We start from the raw sequence: 16,277 nt of genomic DNA on the forward strand, positions 1-16,277 counted from the left end.
CTTTCCCTTCATGTCTGGAACCATTGTAGACTGGTTCTTAGTCCAGCCCAGGCCCCATCAATAGGCCAGTCTCCTCAGGGCCTGGCACGGACCCTGGTTCAAGGCAGATGTTCAAGAAATGTCTGGAAGAAAGGAGGAAGGGGAAAAGATGGAAAGAAGGAAGGACAGACAGCTAACCCTCCTGGTGGAGGACTGGCTTCTTACCTCTGTCCCCTTTCTCTCCAAACCCAGGAGGTCCTGGTTCACCACGAGGTCCCATGGGGCCTTCTCGTCCTCTCTGACCCATGGGTCCTTCCATGCCAGGATCTCCTAAAGACAGGAAGGCCGACCTCCGCATTAGGCTTCCATGCCCCTCTAGGCTCCACAGGCAGCCTCTGGCCACCAGAATGCTCGCCCAGGGTCTCTTCCCTGGCCTACTGCTTCTCCCCAGGTTCTCTGTAGCCTCGGCTCACCCCACAAACCAGAGTAACCTTTGGAAATGTAAGTAGCTGGTGTCCCACTTCTGCCCCAAGCCTCATTCTGGCCTCCAAGGTCCATCTTGGGACTTTCCAGTGTTGGGCCTTCCCACCCTCCTTCCTCTTCACTGCTCCTTGAACTTGCCCTCGGGGCCCTGACCATAACTACTCCCTCTGCCTGGAATGCTTCTCCCATACCTCCTTCCTGGCTCCCTCTATCCCATCAAGCCTTTGCTCAAATGACAGCTTCTCAGGGAGGTTTTCCCTGGCCCCTGTCGGCCCTCACTCCCAAAGCCCCGCCAGGCTCTCTCTCTCCCATTTCATGCATCGTCTCCTAAGCCGAGACATACACTTCCTTATTTATCACTTTTTTGTCTTTCTCCCCCTAAAACAGGACCTGGCACACAGCGAGCACTTAATACATCTGTATTACACAAAAGGAATAAGGGAAGCGATAAACAAAAGGAAAAAGCTATTCTTACCCACGCTGCCTTTTTGTCCCTTTGGCCCTTCAGGACCTTGGTGACCCAAGGGACCGGGAATACCTGTGGATACACAAGAAAATCTCAGCCCCTGTTTTCCTCCTGGGAGCAGCAGCTGGAGCTGAGCACCCTGTAGAACCAGCAGCCCTAGAGGTCAGCAGAGGTCACACACCTGGAGTCCCGGGGAGCCCTCGATCTCCTGTGGGAACAAGGTATAAGAGAGGTCAGCTGGAGGACTTGGCCTGAGTCCCTAAAGGAACCACTGGTGGGAATGAGATGGGGTAGCCGAGTTTAGCAAGTAAAAATACAGACTTCCAGTTACATTTGAATTGGTGATACATTTTTTTAGGATAAGTATGTCCCATAAAATATCTGGGATATACTTACAGTGAAAAGTTACATGTTGCTTATTTGCAATTGAAACGTAACTGGGAGTCCCATGTTTTCTCTGACACCTGCAGGTTCAGGGGCTCAGAACCACAAGCCCCCTCCAGCATGGCCAACAGGGTGTGGCCTGCAGGCTGAAGCCTCAGGGAAGCGGGGTTGGGGGACCCACCCAGAGCGTGTGTGGGAGGTGGGTGGGGGGTAAGGAATCATGAGGGCAGTGAACAGCAGAGGAGGATCACTCAGCAGAGAAACCCAATTCCTGCCCTGGGGTCACCTGAGAAGTAAGGGGAAACCGGGAAAGGGCTGACTCTGCTGTCTTGCATGGCGGGTCTCACTAAGGCCAGAACACCCCTGGCTGTAGTCACCTGAGGTAAGACCAAAGGCGCCTATACCCATGCACACCTGCCAGAGCAGGGGCTCCGGGAGTGGGGCCCAGAATACCCAGTGATTGCAGCGGGCGGAGCTGCCAGCCCCAGGAGCTGGGTCAAGGAACTGCTCTGTGTCCAGTCCTGAGTCACTGGGACTGTCCCAGTGATTGTCAAGTCACTTTCTTGAGTCTGAGGTGGGGTTTCTGACACTTGCTCATTGCTGGAAACTATCAGCCCTTACTAATATTTAAACCAAAAATGTTCACATCGTATTTACCTTTAGGGCCTTGACTTCCCATGTCACCTGAAATCAGAAAGACGTGAAAGCTGTGAGTTGGGATGGGCGTCCCCGGACTTCTCTCCCTAGTATTTAAAAACCATCCGATGCTCTCTGCAGGCATTTCAAGGCATTGAGACGTGCCGTGGGGTCCCCCAGGCTCAGCCAGGGTCACTTGGGCAGTTGTAGGACCACAGATGCTGTCTTAGGTCCCTTCCCAGGTTGAGGTGTTCTCACTCCAGCGCTAGTTCTCAACTTTCCACCCAGAAAAGCCCCTCCAACTGCAGGGAAGGGAAGCAGGAAAAGGGCTTCCGGGCGCAGTACCTTTAGGGCCAGGGCTACCTCGGAGACTCCCTGCAAGAGAAAGAAGGTCCTGCGTTAGTTTCACCTCTGCTGTTTACCTCCACACACACACACATACACAAACACACACGAAGGGCCCCGTGGTGTGGTGGGTAGGAACCGAGGCTGCACCTAGGACGCGGTTTCTAAAGTGAGCTGTGGGGGATCTTAGGCACGTCTCCTCTCCAGGACGTTTTCCGGGTCAAATGGGATCGCCGCACTGGGCCTCGCGGCCTCTCGCGGCTTAGATCCGGGCGGAGGACAGAGGCGGAGGTGGGCGCGTGTCCGCACACCACACACACCCACACCCGCACCGCCCGTGGTCCCGCCGTGCTCTCACCCTTCCCTTGTTCCGACATTAGCTTTTCCCTGACGAACAGCCAGAGGGCCTCCTGATTGGAGCCGTCCTGCCAGGTGTTGTCCACCTTCGCGTCCAGGGCGGGTGCCGCGCCCTGGAGGCGGTCCCTGCTGCTCCGGTCCATCCTGTCCCCGTAGTACAACACGCTGCTCCGGGTCGTCTCCAGCTCGTCCACACGCGCTTTCAGCTTCCGCACCTCCTCGGCTGAAAGCCACAGACTCAGGCGACAGCCAAGGCAGATGCAGCGCCTCCCAAACACCCCCTGCCCGGGGAGCTGCCCTGGGGGCTCTGGGGCGGGGTGGCGTCTTCATATTGGGGCTCTTTGCAGAATGATTATGTGGACACCATCCCTTGTGGCTGCCACCGGGATTAGCCACCCAGCTTCGTCCCAGAGCCTTGAAACCTGGCCTGGGAGTCCAAGATGAAGCTCGTGGTCACACGATGGTGCTGTGACAACGACCGAGACCAGACACAGGTGCTTGGAGAAGGGGAAAGCCAAAAGGCTGCGGGAAGGCACGGCCTTCCTACTAAGGGCAGGCGGAGGGCAGGTTACTGTAGGAGGCTGGGCTGGGGATCCGGAGCGCGATCGAATCCCAGCTCCACCACTAGGAAGGCCCGTGGCCATGGCCAGAGGCCTCCTGGGGCCCCAGTTTCCTCCTCTGCAGGAATAAGGGGTCTGCACCGGTGATCCCAGGCCCCTTGGCCCGGACTCTTGGGACCCCCTACCCTCCATCGAGTCCTGCCCTTGTAAACAGGCAGGGGGCTTGCCGGCCTCCTGCAACCTTCGCCACGCACCCAGAGCGATGAGTCCGAAGAGCAGCCCCAGGAGCAGCAGCCAGGTGAGCAGCAGGCCCAGCAGCCATTTCCACCAGCTGCAGCAGGAGCCGCAGGGGCACCAGGCAGGCGCCGCCCCCCACGGACCTCCGCCACCGCCGCCGCCTCCTCCGACGCCACCACCGCCACCACCACCACCGACCCCCTTGTAGGGTCCATGGATTTCTGGGGAAGAGACAGGCCAAGTGAGGCAAATGCAGGTGGCTTCTACACTTTTCTCTTCACATTCTCTGGCTTTTGGTGACTTTCTAGGGGTAGGAGTGAGAGGGGATGGGGCCTTCAAGTTCCTGGGCAGCTCTGGGAAGGGTGAGGCTGACTCCTGGAGGGAACGCTGCCCAGCTGCTGAGCTGCTGAGGCGCAGACTGACACCGCGGCCCGCTGTGGGCCTGGGAGTCACTTAACCTTTTTGTTTCCTTTCTTAGAGAATGGAGTAAAGAGGACCTACTCCACAGGGTGGTGGTTGAACGAAATGAGAGGAGGCACGTGAGGTCAAGAGCACCCACCTGCGGAGGCGTTGCCCTTCCCCAGCACGGTGGTCACGTTTCCTGAAAGGACAAACACCCGCAACTGGGTCTGACTTGAGCTTTTAGGCTGGAGGACCCCACAGGACTACCCCCAAGGTTGATTTTCAGTAGAGCCTTTGGTCAATATGTCCTAGGCACCTTGCAGAATACCAAGGGACATCCAGTAACCCAGTCCTTATAATCTGATATTCGTAGGATATAGGGTGAAGAAAGGTTGGCAAGTGATTATTGATGGAAACAAGCACAGTATTTTATTCTTCTTGAGACTGTAAACCTTTTAAGTCCAAAATGCCTTGGAAGACTATGTGAGGGGTGATAGGTGCAGTAAGAAGTATGCTTGTGGGGCCTGCGGGTGGCGTGATGGTCAAGGTGCTGGACTCCCACACGGCCAACTGTGGTTCAGGTCCTGCACCTAGAGGCTTGAAAATCATGCCAGACATAAGTGTGTATGTCTAAAATCTCAACAGGATAATGGAGGAGATGGGACTGTGGTGTGGCTATTTCCCCGGGGGGTGTTTTCTCACTGTCCTTCTCTCTCTCTCTCTCTCTCTCTCTTTCTCGTAACTACATGTGCCCAATGGCAAAAAACTTAAAAAAAAAGAAAAGAAAAGAAAAGAATGACAAAAGAAGTATGCTTGTGGGAAATGACTGATTTTCTTGGCCAAGGACTTTGAATATAGGTTCCTAACTGGGGTGGAGAGAACTGGGAACATTTGACAAGGATAGACTTGAAGGAGGGCTGTTTGTGAGTCCCAGACGTTACTTGAGAATCATTTACGGGATACATGGAATGTTTTGGGAAACTCGTCCTAGGCTTTCATTAGATGTTGGAAAGGGTCTTTGACTCCACAGCCCAGGCCAACTTTGAAGACAGGGTCAGGCTCCAATCTCCCACCTTGTGAAGATAGTCACTGATTTGATTTGCATTTACGTAAAAAACATTCTGTGACTTATCTTTTCCCTCCCTTCACTGACCTCCCTGGGTTTAGTGATTTGGAGAGATTTTATAGGACCTTGTGGAGAAATCTGGTTATCCAAAGACAGAGTCCAGCTCTTTGGCAAGGAGGAAAAAAGAAAGCCAGCAAATGCTTTGCAAAGCATTCTTATATTAGTTTTGAAAATTACGGGAGCACTATTAAGGTGAGAAAAAAATGATCACAATAGACATACCAAAAGAAGGTTTTTGCTTCAATAAAGTGCATTTACAAATCACCTGAGGGCTTATTAAAATGCAGCTTCTGACTCAGCAGGTCTAGGCTAGGGTCTGGGTTCTGCATTCCTAACTGGATGCCAGTGTTGCCAGTGCTGCTGGTCCATGGGCCACACTTTGAGTCACAAGATCTCAGAAGACAAAGAAATGAAATAGAGCTGGGCTGAAATCAAGGGAGCCCACAACCGGATTTGCTCTTACCATTAGCATCAGATTTTAGGCAGGTGTCAGCGGCATAAGCAGCTTGCTTTTCTTTTTTCAGGGTGTCTTCTGAAAAAGAAGCTGTGCACAGAATCCATGATAATTCAGTTTATTTTCTCTTCACTCCTCCCAACACACCCCATGTCCCCACCCCGCTCCACCCCACCACTTGGGGAGGTCAAGGTTAGTCTGGTAAAAAGAGACCTCAGCTTTCCTGGGGTTAGTCTCCCTCATTTGTGCTTGTGTTTAGTCTTGCTGGTGCCCAGAGACCTCTCAGGAAGCCCTTGGTGTAGAATTCCCCAGTTCGTCTGCATGCCCGCCAGACTCTGTAGCACCCTATTCTGCCAGTCATTTTTCATTAGAAGGGATGGCTGTCGTTTCCTGATGGACAGTCTCAAACCACCTTGCTTGGACATTCCGTCTCCTACGCTACTTGCCCTTCTTGTGGGACCCGACTCATGTGGGCTCTGACGTACTTGCAGTGATGCTAGCCGGGGAGGCGGTAAAGACCTTCCCACTGTCCTTATTCATGATTAGCAACTCCATCTCCTTCTTGGCAGGCGTGTTGTCTTTTTCCAGGATCAGGAACTTGCAGTCCTTGTGCAAGAAGTCATCACTTTGGACACTTGTACTGCCGGCTAGGGAGGAAAGAAGTGGATGAGGAGGAAGGAAAAGATGCCGGGAGAAGGGAAAGGGAAGAAATGGTAACAGGAGAAAGAGGAAGGGGAAGGAAGAGAGCAAGAGAGATTAGTGTGTGTATCTGAGGGTCTCCTGTTCTCACTGATGGTACCATTATGAAACATCTTGGGCACCAAGGTATCCTCCTGCCTGCCTGGGTGACCCTGTCCTCTAGGATTTGGGTCAGAAGCTCTGGGCAGCCAGTCTCTGGGGCTCCCTTCTCTCAGGGAGATCACAAGACCTTTATGGGTAAAAGTCATGCCCCTTGTTAGGCAGGTTTTTAACTGAGTTGGTGGGTTTATTTTTTAAATTGTTTTTAAACAGTTATTTTATTTAACTTTTTATTTATTTTATTTTAATTTGACCAGATAGGGACAAAGTGAGAGAGAGAGAGAAGGAAAGTGGATAAGCAAGCCACCAGGCACAGGACTTGAACTGCGGTTGGCCATGTGGGAGTCCAGCGCCCTTAACCACCATGCCACTTGCCGGCCCTGGTGGGTTCATTTTTACCCTTTATATCTTAAGTGTTGCCTTATTAAGGGAGGCTCTTCCTGATGACCCCATCCGAAGTACCCTTGCCCCTTCTCTATCCTGTCACTTATTGCTCTCCTTAAATTCCAGATCATTTTCTTTAATTATCTTGTATGCCTTGTCTATGCGTTTGTCCTGTCTCCTCCTCTGGCGTTGTCAGCTGGGTGAGGGCAGGGATCTTTTTTATCCTGCTCACCTCTTTATTCCCAGTGAATAAACAAATCGTTGGATGGAAGGAGACACACCATGATCAATGGGGGAATAGCTCTTCCTGTGCCTGTAGTGATGCACCGTGAATCTTGATTCTCCAGAAAGAAGAAAGGGTGTGAGCAGCTTCTATGGGCCTCCCTGGTTTTGTGGTGGATTTCAGGTAACAGGCGAAGGTCGAGGGCGTCTAGACGAGAGTGGTGACTGGAGTGCAAGTGCCCAGACCTAGGTAGGTGTGGAGGTGAGCGTCCTGCCTCTCTTTGACAGGAAGGCCAAGGGTAGTTCAGGGGAATGCTCATCTCTGTTCACTCATGGAAATATCCAAGAGACCCTTTGCCTGAGTGGAGGTTTCAGACCTCGGACCACCACGGTTCTGTCTCTTCTTCTAATATGCCATGTGCCATGGCAAAGCAGTTCTGCCTGTGTGCCAGCTGACCGCCAACAGCTGAGAGCAACACTCACCGGCAGAGGTGGACACACCAGAGGTGGACACACCGGTGCTCGCAACAGCAGGGCTCTGGGGCACGTTTTTCTTCACGCCATATGCTGCAAGAGAGGAACCACCGAGTGAGCTCAGTCAACGTGGTAGGTCAGCTCCACAGGGCTCAGGAGTAGCTTGGTCAATCCTGGCAAAGAGGCAGCCCCCCAGGTGGGAAATAGACAATGAAATCTATGCTTTCCAGTCCTGGGGGACAGCAATGAGGGTTCAGATGGAAGGTTCTTGGGTATAATCCTCCACATCCTTCTAGGACCCTTCCAAAGGCCACCGCTTCCTAGACCCTCCTAGACATATCTCCTTCCCTTCTGAATTCCTGTAGCCTTTAATACCTGCTTTGTTCAATGTATCACTTAATTCCCATAATCTTATGGGACTCTCTCATTGTCTCATGTAGGTTAGATTTCGTACTCCAACTAAACCGTGGGCAAGTGGAGACATACTCGGAGGTCCTGGTCTCTTGTCCCCACTCCTCCAGATTTGCACAGGGACAGTGACCTGGAATGTGTGTGTGTATGGGGGGGGAAGGATGGGGGGCAGTGCACCATAAAATTAGATGATTGAGTTGCAGTGACAGTGGGCTGTCAAGGACAACTGTGAGCTGGTGAGACCACCACCCTGACCCGTTTGTCTGAGAGACACAAGAACATACAGGTGAGACCTCACAGGGTATGGATTCTGTTGACAGTACAGTCTTCTCTGTGTGTTTAACTCACGTCTGAACCAGCAAATGATCAAGGTTGGCATCTGTATGTTGTTGGGGGCGTGGGTGCTGTTTCTTTGGTGGGAAAAATCAATTGTTTTTCAGAGGTATTTTGATCTTCCTAATTCAGTTGCTACGAAGGGATATTGTGAGTTGCAAGCTGCAGAGGGGTGTCACTTGCCAGCCTCTAAGCCCCAAGCCTGTTACTGACCTGTGGAAGTGGTGGTTGTGCCATGGGACAGGGTGGTCGAGCTGGGGCCCAGATTGTTCTGCATACCAAACACTGAAAGCAATGGACAAGTGAGTGTGGAACACAGAGGGTGCCCCTTAGTATACAGCTGCCCTCTGCCCCGGAGTCCACAGACTTTCATTATAGAGGAATCTGCAGATGACAGATTCCCAGGCTTTCTCAGTTCCCACACTCTTAGCAACAGTCACTTTTTTATGCCCCTGTCTTTCCCTCCCAAGCTGAAAATTACTAACAGCTCTAGTCACCAAGCAGTTAAGCTTGTTCACACAACTCAGTAGCAGCAGCTCACACAGGATCTGACAAATGTTGCTGTGTCCTTCGCAATCTTAACTAGGTCAGGGCTTCCATGTTCTCTGTGGTACCCCAGGGTGCCCTGGTGCCCAGTATGGGAACTGCAGGCATAGTACATGGATGCGATAGGGCTGAGAGGCCCTACCTGGGCAGACCCCCAGTTTTCCTCTTAACCTTCTTTCTCCTGACTCAAACACATGAAACTCCCACATCCCCACTATGATCCAGAGGGTCCTTATTCCTGTCGTTTGCTTTTAACAATGTGCAGAACTCCTTTCTTCCCCGGTCAGCAGCTTCTGTTAGGCCAAGCTAATGTTTGGGGCACGAGATCATGGGTCCAGTATCAGCCCACCTTTCCTGCGGGCCTGGCTCAGTCAGGATTTGCAAAGTGAAATCGCATAGGCAGAAAAAATAAAGCACGAAGCCATGTCTTCTGGTTTGGTGGGATTCTAGTCCACTGGAGGCAGGGGCTGAAAATCTGAATTGTACATCTGTACTTGCAGCTAAACCACCCAAGTAAATCAAAAGCAAGCTTGTGTCGGCCTAGTTGTTAATCATAATATCACAGAGAGAAGGCAGATTCCTTTCAAAGAAAAAGATGTGAACTGGCAACCTAGTTACACATAGGTATTTCCGCATATGTGGAAACATAATAAATGTAAATAATTCTTTAAAATCGTCATGTTTGCACTGAAAGCTAAGCAGTAACGTTATTTACCCCAATGTAGTTACTCCAATGAACTCTATATTATTAAAACGATCTGAAATAAGGTCCTTCTAAACTGACAAGGCATTTCTTCCTGAAAATGTCCTAAGGTCTGACTTAACAAGTCCCTTATTTCCACTCCTCTGACTGTCCCAGAGCATAAAGGCACCAGCACAGACCAGCGTAGGCCCCTCCCGCTGGAACCTGCCCTTGGCACTGAGCTGCGCCGTGGCTGAGACGGGCTCTGTTCTTCTGCCTCCTCTGTGAAACCCCTTGGCCTCTGATTCTGGGGCCACAGTGTGCACGGGGCAAAGTCCCTCACACTCTTGGGCAGAAAGGGCATCTTCTCCAGGAACCATTTCATTTTCCTTACCAAGAGAGACCATCCTTATGTTTTAAGCAAATAGCCTGGAAAAGGTGATTAGAGATAGCGACACTGACCTGAGGAGCAGGTGCTGAGCCCGGGCTGCAGGGTGGGAGAGCAGGATGCCATGTTATTGGGGACTCCAAAGACTATAGGGGGAAGGAAGAAGGCTGGTAAGAGGCAGAGGCTCAGATATTGCAGAAGACCAGAAGAAAGGCCAGGATTGGGCTTTTATTTTGGTTACATTGTGATTTTCAGGGAAAAAAAATCAATGTTCAGCTTTCTTACCTTGTAGCAGAAAACTGGGCTAGTCTGTAGTGTGCTTTGGAGCATAGCCAGCAGTGTTAGTGACCCCATTTTACACAAGAGATCACTGAAGGTCAGAGAAGTCAAACGACTTGCTCCAGATCCCACCGTCAGTCCTCACAGTGAAACGAGGACTCCTGTGTCCATTTTCAGGATTCTTTTCCGTTACATTTTTTCTGAGACACTCTGCTATATAGTCCTCTCTACAGACGACCCACCAGTCTCCTTTCTAGACTGAACTGAACGGAAGATCCAGTGGCAAACTCTTGAGATGCTTAGCTACAGAAAACTCTCCAAGAGGCCCTGGGGGTGGCAAATACCCAAACACGTATTCAGCTCCAAGGAAAGGTGTGACATAGTTGGGGGTGAGAACAGTGTATGCCACCTCTACGTACCTGATCCTGCAGAGTAGGCATTGGTGTTGAGGAGGGATGAGCTCTGGGTTGTCATGTTGTTGTGATAGGTCCCCATGGAAGATCCCGCCGGCAGAGTAGAAGACCACACGTGGGAAGGAAGGTTGGCATCCAGGATCGTAGTGTCGTAGGTGCCCGACACTGGAAACAGACACAGGGACACACCCCAGAGAGAGACGAATGAACACTTCTTGGCTAGAGGACCCAAGTGGCTTCGGTCTCCAGCACTTTCCTTCTTATAGCATTGGAGGTTTCATAGGCCAACAACTCTCCTCTCCAGGGCAGCCTTGGGCATCCCACATCCATCTGAAATCTTGCCTTTTGGTGAAATTTGAGTTAGCTAAATTCTGCCTTGAAGTCCAACCACTTCTACTAAACCCGCCTCTCTACCTCCTGGTGGGCTGTCCTGCCAATGGTCTTCCTCTTAACCTGTTACTGTCTCCTCTATATTCAAAGACACCAGGGAGCAGCTCTCTCAGGAGCAATCAGTGAGACCCCTGGAGGAAGTCCAGGAACCCTGGCAAGTGAGGGGTGTATGTCTGTGCAGGGCGCACTGGGTCTGAGGCCGCACTGCATAGGGGCAGCCTTCTCTGGTTAAACCCCTTCTGGCACATTCCCTACGAGGGGATTTCCAAATGTTCTTGCAAAGATGGCATTAAAGTATGAGTTTAATGTGCCTCCTGCATGCCAGCTGGCACTCTGCCCCAGAGAGGGTTCTTATACTTCCTCAGATCTGATATCAGTTTTATCCGTTTGTCCTAGGAAATGGTGCTAGCCATGTAGGTCATAACCTTGAGGTTTTGGTTTTATACCTAAAACCCTGAAGTTTTAGTTTTATACCTAAAAGTCTAAAAAAACAGAAGTAAGATCACAGTCTCTAGGGGTTTTTCTAGTAGGGAATTGGAGGAAAACATCACATCCTAGCGTATCTGGCTTCTTTCTTCATCCCCTTCCTGGGATTTGCTTCTTCCTCTGTCTGCCTCCTACCAAACCCACCTTGCACCTGGTAGGCACTAGGTAGACGGGGCTGAACCACACTCAGCTGACTTGTCTAGGCCCTTGGTTTTCTGGTGCCCCATCCACCCCCAGAGACCCTCATGACCACAGAGCAGTGACCATATTTCTCTTGTCCACTACTTTTCCTCAATGCCTGGTTCATGGTGTAGAGGAGGTATATGAAGAATGTTCATGAAATGAGTGCATGAAAACACTACAACATCCCCTAATATCCTTCACTGGGAAGTCTAGTCAACACATTGCACGGTCAAGGGTATCTTGAGGGAGAATCTCTAGGATTCAGTTCTGGGCTACCGTGGACACATGGGATGGTTGATCAGACAGGAGAAAGAAGGGCAAGGCTCACGTTTTCACGATACTTGGAGGGCAATGTGCCTCTGGCACAGCCTAAAAGACCTGCCAGGATACTGTCAAGTTCCCAGGCAAAGTTAAATCCGCCCCCTTGTCCTCCCCATGGCAGCTTGGGGCAGACAGACTTACCCGACTGGGAGCTCGCTGTCACCATTTTGGTCTCCACAGTGGCTTTCTTGGGGATGGGGAGAGTGTTGGAGGAGTTCCGGGTGGGGCTGGCACTTGCTGATCGACTCCCCTTGAGCAAACGCTTAACATCATCCAATTCCGTCCCTGTAAAAGAAACCCCGAACTTCACCCTCAGGGTGAGGATTCTTTCCTGAGTCCATCTGCAGTTGAGGCAGCATTAAGGGCATTCTGAAACACTAGGGAGGATGGTGTCTGTCACACATTGGGACTTATTTTTTATTAACTTTATAATGTTTGCATTTTGCCAATATACAGCACTCATCAACCTGGCACTTTGTCGTAATAACAGCCTCATAAATATAGTGTCACTCATGAGGAGCTCAAAGTCCTTGGGAGATACTTCTTGATTAGACCTCATGAGACACCACAGGGCTGGTTCTGGGGCAGGAAGACACTCACCTGGGATCAGGCAGGAAGAGGACCTACGTGGTTCGGCAGGAGTCCCCCACCCCTGTAAGGGATGCCTTGGATACCAGGTCCCTGACTCGGTGCCTGGCACTGTCAAGAGGAGTCCATGGCCTGTAACTCCTAAATGTTAATGCTGCTTTTGTATGTGATTTAATTCAAGTCCCATTGACTGCTATTATTTGTAGCAAAGTGAACTTTTTTTTTTTTTTTTTTTTTTTGGAGAGGTTTTAGCTACAGGGTGTGTGCACTTGCCAGACAGACAGAGTGAGACAGAGAGACAGAAAGCAAGAAATCACCCCCCAGGGGGGATGGCCACGCCGCAATCCCTTCTCCTTTCGGGATCTTGGGCACGCATGCACACACACCAAGCATGAGTTTAAGCCACCGGGTCCAGGACACGAAACACAGTCGACTACGTGGGAGTCCAGTGACATAGCCATTACGCTAACTGCTGGTCCCGCAAAGTGAACAAACATACCTGTCGCCACCAGGTGGCAATCAGGTGAGGAGGAAGAAATTGTGCAAGAGCAACATGTAAGAAGAGACAACATGTGGGACCAGCAGATAGTGTAATGGTTATGTTGCTGGATTTTCATGTAGTCGACCACGGTTTGAGTCCTGGACCAAGCGGCTTAAAACTTGCGCCAGGTGCGTGTCTATGTGTGCCCAAAATCTCGAGAGGAGAATGGAGGGGAAGGGACTACGGTGTGGTCATCCCCCCTGGGGGGGGTGATTTCTTGCTCTCTGTCTCTCAATCTCTCTCTGTCTCTCTGGCAAGTGCACACGCCCTACAGCAAACATCTCTTTGTTAAAAAAAAAAAAAAAGAAGAGACAAACATGCCGGAGGAACTCCCAGCCCTCATGACGCCCTCGCCCCCGCTGCCAGAAGCCCCACCCTTTGGACTTAGACCCCCTCAGGTGGGAAGGACTGAGATGAGTTGGATCTCATGCCCCGTGCGCTGAACTCTCTAGGCCAGCCCCATTTCTGTGTCCTGAGTTGTCGATCCTTTCTTCTCCTACCCCTTGACCTGGGCTCCTGTCGACATTGCCCTACAACCTCTAGAAATGGATCCGCTCATCACCGTGTCTCCACCCTTCTTTCTCCCGCCCTCTCCTCAGTCTCTGGTAACTGCTGTTCTCTCTCCTGCTATGCCACCTGATATATTCCAATACTCCTAGGCGAGAGGTTTTTGAGTGTTCCCACCACAAAGAGATGATAAATGGGCGAGAAGATGGGTTTACTCACTTCTCTGATTTGATCATTATACAACATGTACATGTGTCCAGATATGAGGCTGTACCCCATAACTAGGTACAATGACAGAGTGTTAAATTAAAAAAAAGCCCAAGAATAATAGGAGTCTAACTTACTCAGTGGACAGAAACCTAGGGACTCAGCTATTTTGTCATAAAGCTCAAACTCTTATGGTCACTTTCAACCTTTCTCTCATCTTAACTATCCCACAGTGACCCTGCTCTGAACTGTTCGTCCAAGGTCTCATCCTGGCCTGTCCCTCCGCGCCTAACTGCTCCATCCTTCTGTCACCATTCAAGTGACGCCTAATCTGGGAAGGCTCTCTGGTCTCTGTGCCTGTCCCAGCTCCCTGGGCTGCTGTGGAGATACTCCTCTGTGTGCCTTCACATTGCCCATTTTCCGTCTCAGCATCAGTCTGTGAACCACTAAGCAGCAGGGACCATGGCTTACTCGGCAACTTAACCCAAGCATCCCACCCAGGGTTAAACTCAGAAGGCCCTTAAAGATGCTTTTATGATTAAGTGCAAGCACATACATGTGCGTGCACACGCGCATGCACACACACACACACACACACACACACACACACACACACCGTGTTATCCTGGGTTCTTGGATCTCCTTTCATCAAGACAGTGACTACTTACATCGGGTAGATGGGGATGCACTTTGCAATCGAACTCGAATCTCACTCTCTGTACAAGGGGAGAGATAAAGAAAGCCATGAATGAAGGAGCCTGGATCACAGACCCTGACACTGAGCTCTCAGTGGTGGGTACTCAGAGATTTCTGAGTCCTGGGAACAGGAACCTACGTGTGCTCAAAGACTGATGCTCATAGAGGGGCCTCACCCATCACACCCCAGCTTCCCAATGTGATGCCTCCTAGGCACTTGGAGATGGTCTTATGAAATCCCAGGCTGAGCCTGGAGGCTCCATTACAACCAGCAATGACCAACCCCTTTCTCATCATCCACTTCACAATCGCCAGACTCAGTCTTCATTCCCACCTCAGTAGTCTCTCTCAGGCGTTGATGAGAGAATCCTAAAACCTAGTGTTTACTTAGCCATTTTAGCCTCTTTGGAAATGGGAAGAGCAGGAAGTTGGTAGCTTAACACTATTCGTTATCTTTAGGTGGAGAATGGTCATCTTTCAACTATCAGCCTAAAGTTGTGGGTGGTTGGTGTGCACCTAACTTTCAAGTAACTGAAGACAATAAAGTTCATGGAAAGCCCAGGTTGGTCACTGAGACGTCACTGTGTTCAGCACAGTCCTGACACACTGGCCTGGCCATGCTGCCCAGAGCCCACCAGGGCAGATTTTTCCAGGACCACGCTTCTCTCCTGTGTCCTTGTTCAGATGAGGAGATTACAAAACTGTCATGAAGCCCTTTGTCTTCTATGATAATTTGAAAAAGAAAGACTTTGTTCATCTTTGTATGTGTAAAGGCAATTAAAGCATATCTTGTGAAAATCAACCAGGAGACTGGAAGTGGAACCATGTGTGAATTCGGTTCCTTCAGAAAGCGAGAAATCACCCCCAGGGGGATGGCCACGCCATAATCCATGTCACAGCAGACAGACTAGTCCTCAGGCTGTCGCCATGTGTTTTGATTCTTGCCTCCACACACTCGCTGGATCATGGGCCAAAGCTACCCTTTCTATCCTGACAGAGCCAGAAAAGACTCCCAGGCTATTCTAAGCTCCATGAGGGCAGAAGCCATGCCTCATCTACTCTTCTTTACTCCTCACACTTCCTGGCTAAAGGCTGGACATTTGTATTAGCTGCTCATAAAATCCTTGTTGAATGAATGGAACTGAACCCAGAGATGGAGCTTACCTCGTGTTTGGCTTCGTCCTCTGGTTGAAGAAGATGCTGAGAAACAAAGAACAGCAATCTTAGACACATATGGAAGGTGGCATGCTGAATATTTTTGACATAGTGGTAGGAATATTTGGGATGGGGTATTTTTGTAGTGTCTCTAAATCCAGGTAGGGCTTTTCTGAGGAGTGAATCTTAATAAATGATGACCATGTAGCTAAGGGGCAGAGAAAATTTTGCAATGCCCCAGCACATTCAGGGTGTTACTCTAGCCAGATGGTTGTTATGTTAGCTAACACAGTGTTAAGTCGGTTAAGGTAATCCATTTGAGAGTATGATCCATTTAGAGTGGCTGACTACACTGATTTATGTATCAAAAGGTTGCCAAATCTTCTCTTTAATTTTTTTTAAAATTAGAGACTGCCTTGTAATCAGACTCCCAATGTAAGCAAATCAGTGAAATTATAATCACTACATAATGGGTGATTATACATCAATTCAGATGCACAGTGAGATTTTAAGAACATGGATCAAAGACTTAAGGCCATGAAAAGTGACAGCCTATGGTTTCACCAATCTTGGACGTGCTCCTTAGGAGTGAGCAAATGTGGATTGGTGTGATGGTGGCATTTTGGTGACCTAATCATGCTTCTCTTTGCCAGGAGGTCTCTATGCACCTCGAGAAAAGAAGAATCCCAACAATGATTGCTTAGCCTCAGGGGCTTATCCGTCAGTCTGAACCTTGTATAAATAGCTTGCCGTTTTGTTAATGTCTGGAGAAAGGCTTATGATAGCAGGTTAATGGGTCCCCTTAAGATGCTTCAGGACAAAGAGCAAGGGAAAAGTAAGCCAC

At 50.2% G+C, this 16,277-nt stretch overlaps 1 protein-coding gene across 1 annotated transcript in view; it reads right to left on the minus strand.

The window, feature by feature from the left end:
• The window catches only part of COL17A1 (collagen type XVII alpha 1 chain), a 54,355-nt gene that overhangs the window by 23,288 nt on the left and 14,790 nt on the right, over positions 1-16,277 (minus strand). The window contains exons 7-23 of the mRNA XM_027767416.1: positions 15,443-15,478; positions 14,251-14,298; positions 11,881-12,024; positions 10,366-10,524; positions 9,742-9,813; positions 8,265-8,336; positions 7,317-7,400; positions 5,915-6,076; positions 5,439-5,519; positions 4,007-4,048; positions 3,465-3,668; positions 2,652-2,873; positions 2,294-2,323; positions 1,970-1,996; positions 1,110-1,136; positions 938-1,000; positions 205-309 (exon numbers count right to left, since the gene is read on the minus strand). Of these exons, the coding sequence (XP_027623217.1) occupies positions 205-309; positions 938-1,000; positions 1,110-1,136; positions 1,970-1,996; positions 2,294-2,323; positions 2,652-2,873; positions 3,465-3,668; positions 4,007-4,048; positions 5,439-5,519; positions 5,915-6,076; positions 7,317-7,400; positions 8,265-8,336; positions 9,742-9,813; positions 10,366-10,524; positions 11,881-12,024; positions 14,251-14,298; positions 15,443-15,478 (1,578 nt within the window). The remainder of the gene's footprint in view (positions 1-204; positions 310-937; positions 1,001-1,109; positions 1,137-1,969; positions 1,997-2,293; positions 2,324-2,651; positions 2,874-3,464; positions 3,669-4,006; positions 4,049-5,438; positions 5,520-5,914; positions 6,077-7,316; positions 7,401-8,264; positions 8,337-9,741; positions 9,814-10,365; positions 10,525-11,880; positions 12,025-14,250; positions 14,299-15,442; positions 15,479-16,277) is intronic.

Source organism: Tupaia chinensis, unplaced genomic scaffold (assembly GCF_000334495.1).
Source record: "Tupaia chinensis unplaced genomic scaffold, TupChi_1.0 Scaffold144255_1, whole genome shotgun sequence".
NCBI classification, from domain to species: domain Eukaryota; kingdom Metazoa; phylum Chordata; class Mammalia; order Scandentia; family Tupaiidae; genus Tupaia; species Tupaia belangeri.